General features: G+C 47.9%; 1 protein-coding gene across 1 annotated transcript in view; it reads left to right on the forward strand.

The window, feature by feature from the left end:
• The first annotated feature begins 8476 nt into the window (after window positions 1-8476).
• Window positions 8477-15849, forward strand: part of VAPB (VAMP associated protein B and C) — a 242516-nt gene continuing 235143 nt past the window's right edge. Inside the window, exon 1 of the mRNA XM_044090073.1 lies at window positions 8477-8588. Within this exon, the coding sequence (XP_043946008.1) occupies window positions 8487-8588 (102 nt within the window). The 5' untranslated portion in view covers window positions 8477-8486. The remainder of the gene's footprint in view (window positions 8589-15849) is intronic.

Here is a 15849-nt window from a genome sequence, read left to right on the forward strand (position 1 = left end):
TGTTTGTTTAAGGAATTAATTTGTGTGTTTGTTGGGATTGTTTGTGTTTCCATCCTCCTAGGATGTCAAAGGAAGGCAAGGTCTCAGGCTTCAAGAAGTGTGACCAGTGCTGTCAGAAAATGTCTCTGACAGACGGTCACACTTCTTATGTTTATTGCTGGGGCCTTTGCACCTGCAGGACTCCTGTGCTTTATGTCATGCTTTTAGCCAGAGAGTCCTGCAGGAAAGGAGGAATAAACTCATCCTCCGAGGCTTACTTAAGCCAGAAGGTTCTCCTCCTAAATTAGGGTCAGGAAAACCTCCTAAACCACCGAAGGCTCAGGCTACAGTGTCCAAGCCTCCTCCGGTGGCTCCGGCTCCGTCGGAGCCGACATCGGCTCCGGCTGGAGCCGATGCATCTTCTTTTCAAGTAGTGGGTTCAGCACCGGCCGGCTCCGATACCCTGACTACTGTGGCCTTGTCGGCTCCGGCTGGAGCCGACACTTTATCAATATCGGGCGAGATATCCTCTGCTCCATCTGGGGTTCAAGGGACTTCGGCTCCGATGGCTTCGACCCGTAAGAGATCCCGGTCCCCTTCTATACTGAGTATCCACTCTGCTCCGGGGTCTCCTCTTTTGTCGGAGCGGAGCCATCGGAGCCGATCTTCGAGGTCTTCCAGGCTGTCTGACCACGATTTAGAGAGGGTGGTAAGCAGGCTGTTGAAGTCTCAGGCACTGGCCCAAATGCTCCATAGCCCGTCTCAACAGACTTCGGCTATAGCCCCAATCCTTGAACTTCCTCCTCAGACTCCACACCGCAGTTCGGAGCCGGAGCTTCTCGGGACAGCGACTGTTTCGATGCCGGAGCCGATACATCCTTCGGCTCCGTCATCATCGGCTCCGATCTCCTCCTTGAGACCTTCCTTGGAGGGATCCGGTCATCGGGTTTCCACTGTCTGCTCCGTGGGAGCTAGTGGCATCGGATCCTTGTCCGACCCCGCTCTCCCTCTCGGGGCTTCGGCTTTGGTAAGCTCGGCGCCGACATCGGCCTCAGAGCCTTCTCTCTCTTTGGAGCCGGCCATTCCTGTTTCTTCGGAGCGGGTGTGTTCCGGCCTCCCGGGGAGAGGAGCCTTTGAGGTGATGAGGAGTGTCCTGGCCTCTGAGCCTGGTCAACGGTCCATCCCTCTAGCTCCTCCCTCTTCAGTGCCTGCAGATGCCTCTTGCCAACCTCTTGCTCACAGGCCCAGGGATCCATCGCCCCAGGTTTCCCCACTGGGAATTTCCTCCTCTTCCGAGGTTTCTCCTGATCCTGCAGGGGAACCCCCCCGGAAGAGGACGTGTAAGAGGAAACACACAGACTCCCCTGAGTCTACTACATCTGATACCGACTTAGATGAGTCTGAGGGTTCCCCACGGTCCCCCTCTGAGGATGTCTCGTTTTCAGACATCCTTGAGCTCCTCAGAGGGGGAATTGGCCCTCCATTGACCCCTCCGAGGATGAGTCGGTATACCTGGAGGCTTTTGGATCCCGACGCTCCACCTCCTGGGTGTCTCCGCCTTTCGACCCACTGATGCAGGTAGTGGCTCTGAAGGCGTGGGCGGCTCCAGATTCTGTGGAACCTGTCCCCAGGAGACCATCCAAATTCATCACGGCCCCTTCGGACAAACAGTTCCTTTCCAAGGGTGTCTCTGTGGATGCTATGGTGGTGGCGGCGGCCACTAAGAAGGAACTGGCGGATCCTTCAGTACCTGTCCATCCTCCTAACAAGGATTCTAGGACCATGGACAGGTATGGAAAGCTGATGTTTTCTTCAGCGACCTTTGCTATCGTTAAGCTGAATTATCTTTGTCACTTCACCAGGCTTCAACGAGATGTTCTCAAGGAACTGGGTGAAGTAGTCCAGGATCCTTCTGCTGCTGGGGCTCAGGAAAAGATTGCCTCGCAGCTTGCAATCCTGAATTCTATATCTAACTCCTCCATGCGGCTCATATCCTATGCGGCCGATGGAGCGAGCAGGGCCGCAGGCACAGGAGTTGCTCTTAGACGCCAAGCCTGGATGCGGCTTTGTAATTTTGCGGACCCCTTTAAGGCTTCCTTCACTAATACCACCTTTGATGGTTCGGCTTTGTTCGGACCTCAGGTGAAGGATACCTTGACCAGGTGTGAGCAGGACGGTAAAACTCTTTCTGCCATTGGAGTCCAGTTTTCCACTCCTTCTAGACCATACCCCAAGGGTCAGAAGGGGGGGAAGATGTGGTTCCGTAAAGCCCAAGGAGCTACACCGGACACACGTGGTCAGTTTACCCCAGAGGCAGAGGGGTAACAATAATAGGCGCCCTAGAGGCAGGGGGTCCTCAGAACCAGGGCAACAGGGAGTCTCTTCCTGAGAAGCCCTTTCAGCATCCCTGAGGTGTTGCCCGACTGTCCACCCTTGGAGGCAGTCGGGGAAGGATTTCGCTGTACCCAGTAGCCTGGCAATCCCTATCTCAAGAGATGTGGGTACAGTCGATTATATCCGAGGGTTACAAAATCCCCTTGAAAGGTTTCCGTACCTCTACAATCCCTTCCAGACATCTCACCCAGTCAAAGGGATTTGGCAGAACAGGAGGTTTCAAAGCTCCTAGAAAAAGAGCCGTCCAGACTGTGCCAGCAGACCAGGTAGGATCCGGCGTCTACTCGAGATTCTTTTGGTCCCCAAAAGGACGGGAGATTGGAGACCAATATTAGACCTGAGCAATCTGAACAGATTTGTCAAGAAGGCAAGATTCGGATGGTCACGCTTCAGTCCATTCTGCCCTTTCTGGGCAAGGACAACTGGATGTGCTCTATAGACCTTCAGGATCGTACTATCACATAAAGATTCACAGGCGCTCCAGAAGGTTTCTCCGCTTTCGGCTAGGGACCAGTCATTACCAATTCAGAGCCCTGCCCTTTGGCCTCACTTCAGCCCCAGAGTGTTTACCAAATGCATGGCAGTGGTCACAGCTCATCTGAGGCGTCGAGGATTCCAGGTGTTTCCCTATTTGGACGACTGGCTCCTCTCCGCCACCACCAAGTGTCAGCTTCTTCAGTCCAGAGACTACACTCTACAGCTTTGCAGGAGTTTGGGAATTTCAGTAAACTTCGAAAAATCTTCTCTGCTGCCTTGCCAATCTATCACCTTTATAGGCGCAGAATTAAACACCGTCAAAATGTTAGCCAGACTAACAGATCAAAGAATTCTGGACATCCAAAAATTTGTTCGGCTTCTTTTGCAAAGCAACAAGATCAAAGCCAGATTTATACTGAAGGTTCTAGGTCTTATGGCTGCGGCCATTGTTCTTCTACCTCTGGCTCGCTTCCACATGCGTCTTCTGCAGTGGATGCTATTCACGCAGTGGTCGTACCACAGTCTCCCGATGAGGCACGAAATCTTGGTAACAAAGTCGTGCCGATCTCATCTGAACTGGTGAATATCTTCCCCTCTTCTTCATCAGGGCCGACCCTTTATTCCCCCTCCTCCAGTTGCCACAGTCACTACGGATGCCTCTCTGATCGGGTGGGGGGGCATTATCAGGGCAGGATGGTCCACGGGACGTGGCAACCCATAGAATACCATCTGCACATAAATGTCCTGGAGATGAGAGCAGTGCTTTTAACGTTGCAAGCCCTCAACGACTTTCTTCCCACGGGGACTATTGCAGTACAGACGGACAACATGTCCGTAGTCTGGTACATCAACAAGCAGGGCGGGACCAGGTCCTATCCGTTATGTCGAGAAGCTCTCAGACTTTGGCAGTGGGCGATCTCTTCTCAGCGGTTTCTGATAGATTGCAATCTATTAGCGGACAGGCTGAGCAGATCCATTCTGATGCCTCACGAGTGGTCTCTCAATCAATCTGTAGTGGATCAGATTTTTCTGAAGTGGGGCACTCCTTGTTGCGATCTTTTTGCTACTCCTCAAAACAACAAGTGCCCAGATTTCTTCACTCTCTTTCCCCTTCCAGGCCAACCTCTGAGAGACTCTCTAACCCAGGATTGGCCCCGGGGACTTCTGTACGCTTTTCCTCCTTTTCCCTTGATTCCACAAGTCATTCAGAAAGCCACCATTTTGAGAGCCAAGTTGATCCTCATTGCCCCATATTGGCCTCGACAAATTTGGTTTCCGTCCCTGCATCGTCACCTTCTGGTGCAGCCCTGGCATCTGGACCCAGTTCCGGATCTCTTGATCCATCAATCGGGTCAGCAGCACCGGGCCATTCATTCTCTCAACCTCACTGCTTGGTTGCTCCACTTCCTACCCTAGCCAGGCTACCGATGATTTCGGACTCAGAGACATTTTAGTCTCTTCCTTGAAGTCGTCCACTAGGTCTGTTTATGCTAGCAAGTGGCGACGTTTTTCTATTTGGGCGAATTCCAGAAACATTGACCCCTTTACTGCGCCTGTACATTCGGTTTTAGATTTCCTGGCGGAGGTTTTTCATTCAGGATCGTCGTCATCTACAGTCAAAGTACAACTGGCTGCTATTTCTAAGTATCATGTTGGCCTGCATGACAATAACATTATGTCTCATAGGTTATGCAAGGCCTTTCTAAGAGGAGTTTTCCTCCTAAAACCACCTATAAAGCATCCTCCTCCGCAATGGGATCTAAACTTAATGTTGGCATCCTTGATACTTCCTCCCTTCGAACCGTCTGCTTCATGTTCTTTGAAGTTATTGACCTGGAAAACTATATTTTTACTGGCTGTCACTTCTGCAAGAAGGGTTTCCGAAATTCAAGCTCTCTGCATTCGTTCCCCTTATTTGGTTTTTCATAAGGACAGGGTATCATTAAGAACTAACCCTTCCTTTCTCCCCAAAGTCGTATCTCAAACCAACATTAACCAATCTATAGACCTACCAGTCTTTTTCCCAAACTATTCCGACAGAGCTGAACAGAAACTGCATTTTTTGGATGTCCATCGTCAGCTCGGGTACTATTTGCATAGAACTAAACAATTCATAAAATCGGACCAATTATTTGTCTCCTATGCAGAAAACAGAATAGGTCTTCCAGTATCTAAAGTGACCTTATCCAGATGGTTGACTTCCACTATTTCCTATGTGTACTCTCTCAGGGGCAAACAGCTATCTTCTAAGCCTAAAGCACACTCTACCAGGAGTCTATCCACTTCTGCAGCTTTTCAGGACAGACTACCCATTGATACCATTTGTGCAGCAGCTACTTGGGCTACGCCCCATACCTTTGTCTCTCATTACAAGTTGGACTTGGCCTCCAGAGATAGGGCCAGTTTTGGTTCCACAGTTCTCAAGAGTCTGTTCCATTGAGCCACCCGGGATACAGGTGCTAGGGGCCGGTCCCATCCAGCAAGAATGAAGGCGAGATTGACAACTTAACATTTAGAAGTTATGTATCTACCATAACGTTCCATGTTAGTTGTCTTCTCTCGCCTTCTTTCTTAAGGTCCTCCCTCCTTCCCCTGGCCTGGACAGATCTTGGAGAGTTCCTATTAGATTGTTTCCTCTGGTACGTTGTTAGGAGGATTTCTTTTAGGAACCATTGTTCCTAATTCTGTTAGGATAGTCTTTAACAAGGTTAGTTAGCTGCCAAACGAGATCTGAGGTAGTTCCGCCTTGCATCATGGGATATAGGGTTGCCTCGAGCTGGTAAAAGGAGTTCTCGAGCTAAAGCAAGTGCCGAGTCGGAGCCGAGGATCGGCTCCGAACCCATCCAGCAAGAAAGAAGGCGAGAGAAGACAACTAACATGGAACGTTATGGTAGGTACATAACTTCTAATTTTTTTTTCATTCCCCCAAATACAAAAGCATTAACAAATGTTCTATCCTCTAAGACCAGCAGCACTCGAAGAAATACAAAACCTGCTAAAGAAGAGCATTATCTAAGAGGTGCTGCCAGACAAGCTAAGATCTATAACTTTCTTTAGTGCCAAAAAAGACAGGGGACTTCAGGCCAATTTGGACCTCTGTCACCTTGACCGATGTCAGTCAGAGTTCTTATGGTCATGGTTCAGTCCATTCTTCCACTGCTGAGAGTGGACAATTGTATGTGCTCCATAGACCTACAGGATGTATACTAACATATTAGGATAGACAGGCAATCCAAGAGTTGCTTCCAGCTGGGAGTCTGTCATTTCCAGTTAAGAGCCCAGCCTTTTTACCTCACCACAACCCCCCCCCCCCCCCGAGTGTTTACCAAATGCACGGCAGTGGTTTCAGTGCACATGCTGCAAGGGTTTTATATTCCTGTATCTGGACACCTGGCACATTTCCACTCATGCCAGGAATCTACTCATCAAGTAAGAGATTTCCTTGCTCCAACTTTGCTCAGTGATGGGCATCACAGAAGACTCGGACAAGTCCAAAATCCATCCTGTACAAGTGAGAATAGGAGCATGCTTTGACCCATGTGAAACTTCCTCAGAACAGATTATCCAGTCTTCACAAAACCAATGATGAGACTGTTAGTTCATTTGCTGGGTTCGATGGCTGCGTCCATCATTCTTGCTAGATATCGCAGAAGTACTTAATTGGACCCTAGAAATGCAGTGGTCCATCAGGCGTCAACCAGTGTCTTTTCCAGTATGTATGATAGACATTTTGCAGGACTCATTCATTGGTGGTTCTAATCCCCTATCATGCGCAAGGCAGTCTTTTTTGCCCCCCCAGCCCAAAGCCACTGTGGCAATGGAAGATTCCCATCTGGAGTGAGGAGACACTACAGGAGGAAGACTGTCCAAGGCACATGGTCCCCTTGCAAGGCCCACTCCTTAACATTCTAGAAATGAGGGCTTTTCTCCTAGCCTTGCAGGCCTTCCAGGACTGACAGCAAATCTGTTGTCTGGTACATCAATAAATGGGATCCCATTCTTACCCATTATGCTGAAAAACCATGACGGTTTGGCAGTGAGAGATGTATTCTAATCACTTTCTTTTAGCAGCACACATTCCAGGGAAATTCAGTGTTTTAGTGGATAGTTTGAGCAGATCTATTCTCTTACCTCATGAGTGGTCCCACAGTCAAAAGGTGGCAGAGCAGATCTTTTGCCAGTAGGGACAACCTTCCTGCAGTCTTTTTGTTTCTCCCCACAACACGAAATCCTGCAGGTTCTTGCCCTGATTCCACCCCACCTGACATGTCGCAGAGGGGCTCTCTGATCCACACTTGGCCCTGTGGCTTCTTTACACCTTTCTCGAGACTCCTGTCATTACAAATTTTCTTTAGAAAGCATAAGAGGAAGGTCATGGGGATTTTCATTGCCCCCTTTTAGCCTCTAAAAATATGGCTTCCCTACCTGTCGCCTCATCTGAAACACTTTGTGGGTGCTGGATCCCAGTCCAGATCTCATTTCTCACCCATCTGGCTTATCTTTCCTCGACATTTCCTCCATTCGCCTTCAAATTAACTGCTTGGTTTCTCCAATTCCATTGATGGCTAGTCACTCCAGGCTGTCTTCCCAAGTAGTCCTCATTCTTCCTTCATCACAGCGACTTTCTAGTAGGAAGATTTACAAAAGTTAATGGAAACCGTTCTCTATTTGGGTTTCTCAGAGAAATGTAGACCCTATTTCAGCGCCCTTTCCAGCAGTCCTAGATTTCCTAGCTTTGTTTCAAAACGGCACCAATTACTCCACCAAAGTCATGTTGGTTGGCAGCTATCTCAAGTTTTAATTCCCATTGGATTATGATTTTGACCATTTTTTTTTCAGTTTTGTTGTGTAGAGAGAATGAACAAGTGATCAGAGTTCACTTGGTCATTGCGTTGCTGTTTGGTATTTGACATATCTGGAGAAAGGCAAGTCATTTAAATTCACCTAAGTTGTGTATGCATCCTTTTTTTTTTGTAAAGCCCAAAGGGTCTGCCTCTTGTTTTTGTTTTCAGGATACATTATGGGTCAAGCATGAGAATGCTATTGGATCCTTTAATGAACTGAAACCTATGACTTCAGGGGTCTGAACAGGTGATTTTTAATTATTTATTAACAAATAAAATGAACATTTTCCATTGAATATGAGGTGCATTTTATTGCTGGATGTTGGATGTGAAGCATCAAGACAAGGCACAAGAATAGTTGAATGAAATGAGTGGGATGCTGTGGCTTATGAATTTGGGACAGTTATGTGGGACCCTTCAGAAACCAGTAGAGTTATTTCTCACCTCTCTAGGGATCAGTACATTTGAGGACCCCGCAAGGCACTTGCCATTATTTTGCACTTCTCGTTGATTTCACTGCTGTGGTTCCCAAGAAAGTACTGCATAATTGGTAAAGTAATCCTGTTTCTTTGAACATAAACTCTATAAAGAATATTTATACCTTCATTACATGTTTATCCCTTCTCAGAACATGTTCAAGAGATGCTTACTCCTTTAGAAGTTAAGAGTTGGCTTGGATCTGAAAAATTGCTAATAGATGAAAGCTCTTTGCTTTACTGCAGTGAAATGTAGATGGAGAGTTACCATCTGATTTGTTGTGCTAATCGTGTTTTTTTTTCTGTCTCTACAGTGATGCTACAGCCGTTTGATTATGATCCGAATGAAAAAAGTAAACATAAATTTATGGTTCAGTCCATGTTTGCCCCACCTGATTGTTCGGACATGGAAGCAGTGGTAAGTCATTGATCTGATATTGTTGATTCTTGTTCATTCCTTAAGCATGGGTATCTGTTCGAGCTCTGAACCGAGCCGGCCATTTTCCAAGCTCGCGTCAGCTTCAAACTCTTGAGCTAAACTCTTACCCACAATCCCCTCTCCCTGTTACCTCAGATTTTATTTGCCGCGTTGCCATTCGGTCGTGTCAAGCTACTTCTCTTGAGCTAGGTATACTCAATTGTTGTTTAATAGAGCTGTGACACACACAGCTTGCTGCTCCACAGCCATCCAGGGACTCTAGGTCGGCAGGCTGAGCCACTTAGGGGAGGTTGATCCCTGTCCTAGACATACACTCCTCTTCGGGTGGACCAGCCTTTCAACTGATGGAGAAGGCTTTCACTGCTGCTGGCGATACCGGACTGTGTCCATACCTCAGCCCTCCTCTGGTACACTGGTTTCACAAGTCTCATCTAGCAGACACCCGGGTGTAAGGGCCGCAGGACATATTCCCTCAGGAGTCCCCTTTTCCGCTGTCTTCTCCAGCTTCTCCCACTGAGGAGGTCCACCAGAAAAGTTTGTGTAAGAGAAAGCACATGGACTCCACAGAGGAGTCCCTCATCGAAGACACATTTCGATGAGGGGGGAAGGATCCCCTCGGTCACCCTCTGTGAGGTATCCTTTGGTGATATCTTCGAAATCCTGAAACAGAGAGGTGACTGGCAGTCCTCTAATCCAACCTCTGAGGAATCTGTGTTCCTGCAGGCTTTTTGCACCCAGCCCCCCTACCTCCTGAGTTACTCCACCTGCTGATGAACTTGTCCGGCTCATCGTGCAGCATGCTTGGAAGGCTCCTGAAGCTATTCTCCGGAGGCCAGATAAGATCTTGTCCCCTCCTGCTTCGGATCCGCATTGATCCAAAGGTCTTCCTGTGGATGCTTTGGTGGTGGCGGCTGCAACAAAAAAGGATCTAGCAGAAGAAGGCAGAAGAAGGCCAGATTGTCCATCCGCCTAACGAGTCCCGGGCCCTGGACAGGATAGGGAAGCGCACCTTTGCTTTAGCGACCTTTGCTGTCAGGTCCCTGAATTATTGGCACATTTTACCAGGCTTCAAAGGGATCTGGTTTCTGAGCTCTCTGAAACCTTGGCTGGTGCCATGTCTAATGAGATCTGTGACAAAGTGGCCTCTCAGCTGGCCACCATTGAATCTGTATCCAACTCCTCTATGTGACTGATATCTCACACATCAGAAGGAGCAGCTAGAGCAGCGGGTTTGGCTGCGGTCTTGAGACGACACGCCTGGATGCGTTTGTGCAACTTCGCGGAACCCTTTGTCGTATTTTGTTAATGCCCCCATTGAGGCCTCCTCGTTGTTTGGGCCCAAAGTTAAAAGTACACTGGCCATATGTGAACAAGATGGCAAGACCCTTTCTGCCGTAGGCGTCCGTTGTTCTTCCCCTCAGCGTGCTTTCTCCTGAAACCAAAAGAGTGGGAAGAGATGGTTCAAGAAATCTCTGGGTCCTTTCCGTGACGCACAGGCCGAGTTCTCCCCCAGAGGCAGAGGGGGAAACTCACAGGGAAGATGCTCCTTTTGGGGCAGAGGGGGTCCGTGTAACCAGGGTTCCAGGGATTCTTTCCCTGGTCAATCCTACCAGCGCTCCTGAAGAGCGGCCCAACTCCTTTCCTCTGGAGGTGGTTGGGGGACGTTTCTCTTTGTACCCTTCTGCCTGGCTAACCATCACCACCGATTCCTGGGTACAAAGGATTATAACCAGAGGTTATCATATCCCCTTCGATCTTTGTCCCGTCCCTTCAAAAAAATCTTCCCAACATTCCACCCAGTTAAAGGGAAGAAGCAGCACTAGAGATAGAAAAGCTGCTAAGAAAGAGTCTCATCCAAATAATCTGTCCAGACCAGACAGGATCTGCATTCTACTCGAGGCAATTTTTGGTGCCAAAGAAAACCCCGGGGACTGGAGACTAATTTTGGATCTGTGTATTGAACAAGTTTGTGAGAGTACAAAAATTCCAGATGGTCACAATACAGTCTATCCTCCCGCTTTTGGAAAAAGATGATTGGATGTGCTCTATAGAGCTTCAAGATGCATACTACCACATAAAGGTGGACAGGCCATCAAGAAGATTTCTGTGCTTCCTTGCGGGAGCCGGTCACTACCAGTTCTGAGTACTGCCCTTCGGACTCTCTGCAGCCCCCAGAGTGTTCACAAAGTGCATGGCAGTTGTCACAGCTCACTTGCGACTTCAAGGATTCCAGGTGTTTCCAGAGCACAGAATTCTAAGGATAAAGCAACAACTAATTCCAATCCTTTCAAAGGAAAAATCCACGGCTCACTTGGTTCTACAGCTGTTGGGTTCCATGGCAACCTCATCACCATTGTTCCCCTGGCCAGGTTTCACATGAGGCCTCTACAATGGCTACTGCTCACCCAATGGTATCATTTTCAGCATCCTCTTTCAGCCATGATTTGAGTAACCCACAGGTGCAAACAGGATTTAAATTGGTGGATGGCACACAATCTCTCACAATGGTCTCGCCCCTTCTCCCCCCCAGCAACCCGAGGCCACAGTGACCACGGACGCCTCCTTGATGGGGTGGGGAGGGCTGTGTCAGGGACAGACAATCCAAGGCACTTGGTCCGAGCTGGAGGCTCATCTGCATATAAATGTTCTAGAGCTGAGGGTGGTGCTCCTGGCATTGCAAGCATTCCATCCCGTGCTGCCGTCTGGGACAGTTGCGGTTCAATCAGACAACATGGCGGTGGTCTGGTACATCAACAAGCAAGGTGGAACCAAATCTTACCCCCTTTGTCGAGAGGCCATGAGGATATGGCAATGGGCAATGGCTACCAACAGTTTTCTTGTAGCAACGCACATTCCTGGGAGTTCCAACGTGATTGCAGACACTCAGCAGGTGCATTCTTCAAGTCATGTGGTACATGAACAAGCAGGGGGGCACACATTCCTATCTCCTCTGCAGACAAACCATGATTTTGTGGAACACAGCATTGACTTACCCAAGTATACCTGCAAGCACAATTCCTGCCAGGAAAAACAAATGCACTGGCAGACGAACTAAGCAGAAAAATCATGGACCCTCACGAATGGAAACTAGATCCACAAATCTTCAGCATGATAACAAGGAAATGGGGATGCCCAGACATGGATCTTTTTGCCTCCCCTCACAACTGCCAACTTCAGAGATTCTGCACAAGGACTTGCCACAAACAAGCATGGAAAGTGGATGCTTTGTCATTCAGCTGGAACAACCTTACAGTATATGCCTTTCCTCCACTGCCTCTCCTCCCCAAGGTACTCCTAAAGGTCAGACAAGAAAAGCCACAAATTATACTGATTGCCCCGGATTGGCCTCGCCAACACTGGTACCCAGTCCTAAGGAGCTTGTCTCAAGGCCCTGCCTGGGCATTGCCTCAAATTCCTCATTTACTGACCCAACAAAACAATCGGTTCCTGCAGAGCCATCTCAGAACCCTAAATCTAGCTGCATGGTAGATATTGTAACCATTCAGAATACACCTCTCTAAAGCGGTTGTGGATGTTATTTTGGAGGCCAGGAGGCCCAGCACCAGGAAATCTTATACAGAAAAATGGAAGAGATTCTGTGCTTGGAACCAGGCGCAAGGAATTGATACGTTTGTACCAAATATTCCTCAGATTTTACAATATCTAACTGAGATGCTGGACAAAGGCCTCTCCTTATCAATCAAGATCCATGCCTCTGCCATTTCAGCTCATTACAATAAAGAAACACCAATTTTTTCACATCCATTGTTTAGGCAGTTCCTCAGGGGGGCCAGTAACATAAGACCCCCCCCCCCCCCAAGGAGAGCACCAATGCCTGCATGGTACCTCAATTTTGTCTTGGAAAAACTCACACTGCCTCCTTTTGAGCCAGCCAATACAGCTGACATAAAATTCTTATCATGGAAAACAGTTCTGCTCCTACCACTAACTTCAGCAAGAAGAGTCTCAGAGCTACAGACATCAATGGCTGTGGAACCTTTTATAATCTTCCATCCGGACAGGATTTCTCTAAGGACAAACCCAACATGTATGCCTAAGGTGGTGTCCAGTGTGGCTGTTAACCAAACCATTCATTTGCCTACTTTTTATCCAAACCCAGAGAATAAAGGGGAGAGACGTCTGCATTCTTTGGACATACACAGACAGCTACGCTTCTACTTGGACAAAACTAAAGCTCTCAGAAAGACTGAGCAGCTTTTAGTGGCATATGCTGCAGGATCACAAGGAAAGGCTATCTCAAAGCAGACTATTTCAAAATGGATAGGACACTGCATTCGTTTCTGCTATTCACAACATGGCAAATCGGTGCCCTACGGGCATTAGACCACATTCTACCAGGGCAGCAGCCACCTCAGCAGCCTTCCTCAGAGGAGTACCAACCAAGGTTATTTTGGAGGCTGCAACTTGGACTTCAGTGCACACTTTTACTAAGCACTACCACTTACCTCTTTACTCCAAATCCAGAGCAGGATTTGCCACTGCAGTTCTGCAGGGCCTTATAGCCACTCCTAATTCTATTTAGACCCAGCCGCCCTACCTCAGCTTTGGGATTCAACCCAAGTGTAATGACTGCAACAATGAATACCCTCTAACATCTACATTTATGGTAGGTATATAACTGTACTTTACAAGCTCTTTGGTCAATGTCAGCTGCCTCTGCCATTCTTCTAGTTCTCTAGCTAGGTTCTTTGTGAATCCTTCAATGGCACCGGTGATTCAGTGGTCCATTCTATACCAGCATCTATCTTTTCCCCCAAAACTGACTCCAGTTTGCAGAGGTCATGTCTACTGGTGGATCCAGTCAGATGAGCTCTATCTGGGCAGACTGTTCTCTTGTCCTCCCCAATAGCCACAGTGACCACAGATACTTCTCAGATGGGGTGGGGGCATTTCATGGGAAAGATGGTCCAAGGCACGTGGTCCCCCTCAGAGACCAAGTTGCATATCACTGTCGAAGAGATGAGAGCAGTCCTCCTAATGGTGCAAGCTGTTCAGGATGTTCTTCCTCTAGGGACTATTGCAGTCCATTTGGACATGTCATTAGTCTGGTACATCAGCAGACAAGGAGGAACCCATTCTTACCCTGTTGAACAGAGAGGCCCTGAGGGTCTGGAAAGGGGCGATCTCTTTGGACCGCTTTCTTATTGCAGTACACATAACTGGGAAAACCAGTGTGCTGGCAGACAGACTCAGCAGGTCCATTCTGATTCCTCAGGAGTGGTCCCCAATCAATCCGGAGCAAATGTGATCTTCACCCGCTGGGGCTAGCCTTGCTGCAACCTGCTTGCCTCTCCCATCAACAAGTACAGCAAGTACTTCACTCTCTTCCCCTCTCCAGGGGAGTCGCTGAGGGATGCTGCGATTCACAATTGGCCCCTGGGTCTCCTCTATGCTTATCGCCCTCTTCCTGTCATTCCAAAGTTGCTACAGAAAACAAGAAGGCTGAAGAGCTCAGGCATCCTCCTGGCCCCCTTCTGGCCTCACCAGGTGTGGTTCCCCTTCCTCTGGTGTCACTTAAAATATTCTCCATAGATACCAGAGCCACTCAAGATGTTCTTCGTGTTTCACTGTTGCAGTCATTACATTAGGGTATTCTGCAGGCAGGTTGCCCTCAGTCGGCCTGATTAGCAAAGTCTTGGGTCCTGCGTCGTTTCCTGTCCCTTCTTCCATGACGTCAGGTATAAAACATGCAGCTGATGCCATTACATCGGTCATTCTTGCCGCGCGGTGCCCGAAGCAGAAGCACTTCGCAAGTGCCGGTCGGCTGACTCCTGGAATTTTTGTTTTCGAGTTTCAGAACCAAAGTCTTCAACTAAAAGCCAAGTACCTCGTTTTGGAAACTTTTTCTTGCTCCTTACCGATGTCAGTAAAAGTTAATAATTGTATTACTTGTGGGAAGCAAATGCCTCATAAGGATTTTCATTTGTGCTGTATTCCTTGCCTAGGCCCTGATCACAATGTGCCTTGCTGTCAGTTTTGTGCTAAATTTAATCAACACACTATTAAGCGTTGGTATATTTTTGTTTCTAAATGTTTTGGCTCGAGATTTAATTATTCAGAAATGTCTGTTAGCAATCCGACTACCGGAATACCTAAAAAAACGCAAAGAAAAAGAGACAGATCGTCGAGGTCCAAAACCGGCGACAAAGATTCTCCTAAGCCAGTCGCCGGTTCGCCCGGTACTCAGTGAGGCACTTTCGCAGCCCCTGATACCTGCTACATTTGATTTGCAGGCCTCTACTGAGACCCATTCAGAGTCCGCGATAAGTATTGAACCCACGGATGTCTCTACCTTAGATGGGTCCGGAGCTGTTGAGCAGGCACCGCCTTCTGAGGGTGTTTCCAGACCTAAAGATTTGTATAGTAAACAGACACCATTTTAAAAACTAAGGCCAAAAACTACTACTATGTCTAAAAAAATTACTCTTGGGCCACGTGTACAGGCCCCTATGCCTAAAAAACAAATGATCAAAATGGCTGAGGATTTAATTACCTTGATCGGGGGTACCCATCCCTCTCATGCCAAGAGGCCTAGGCAAGGCACTGACTGAATCTTCAGATCAGTTTTCTGTTTCTTCTGATCAGGAATTATTTATTCCCACTTATGAGGACTCTGATGCAGAAGATCCCATCCCATCTGCTTCTCCTCCTGAGGATTTTTCTTTTGGAGAAACTTTGCAAACATTAAGGGAACACTTTAACTGAGAGAGTCAGGATTTCTCAGAATCTAAAAACAGACTTGTGGATTTTCTTCTTCTTCCTCAGCATAGGCCTTTGGCTATACCTCCTGTTCTAGACATTGTTGATGTTTTCTCAGAGTCCAGTATGGTTCCTGATTCCCTGCCTCCGGTTCCTAGTAAGCCAGACAGATACTACAGGGTTCCTGACTCCTACAAATTGCTCTTTAAAACCCTACTGCTGAGCCTGAAACCATTTCTCAGGGTCCCAAGGGCGTAAAGGCTTCTACTGCTAAAAATCCTACCCCTTCTGATAGAGATTCCAGGGTGCTGGGTAAATGGGGTGAGAAGGTATACATGTCAGCAACCTTGGCAATCAGGGCTTTAAACTGTCAATTTCATATGCTTAAATATCAACAGCATGCTATGGGTTTACAAACAGAAAATTATGTTGATTTCTGACTGTGTGGAAAATAGAGTTGCAGGATTTATTGTATTCAGCTGAACAAGTTGGAAAATGCACTTAGTAATGCGGTTTTGAT

Source organism: Protopterus annectens, chromosome 12.part0, assembly GCF_019279795.1.
Source record: "Protopterus annectens isolate FY-2018-M chromosome 12.part0, PAN1.0, whole genome shotgun sequence".
Taxonomy (NCBI): Eukaryota; Metazoa; Chordata; order Ceratodontiformes; family Protopteridae; genus Protopterus; species Protopterus annectens.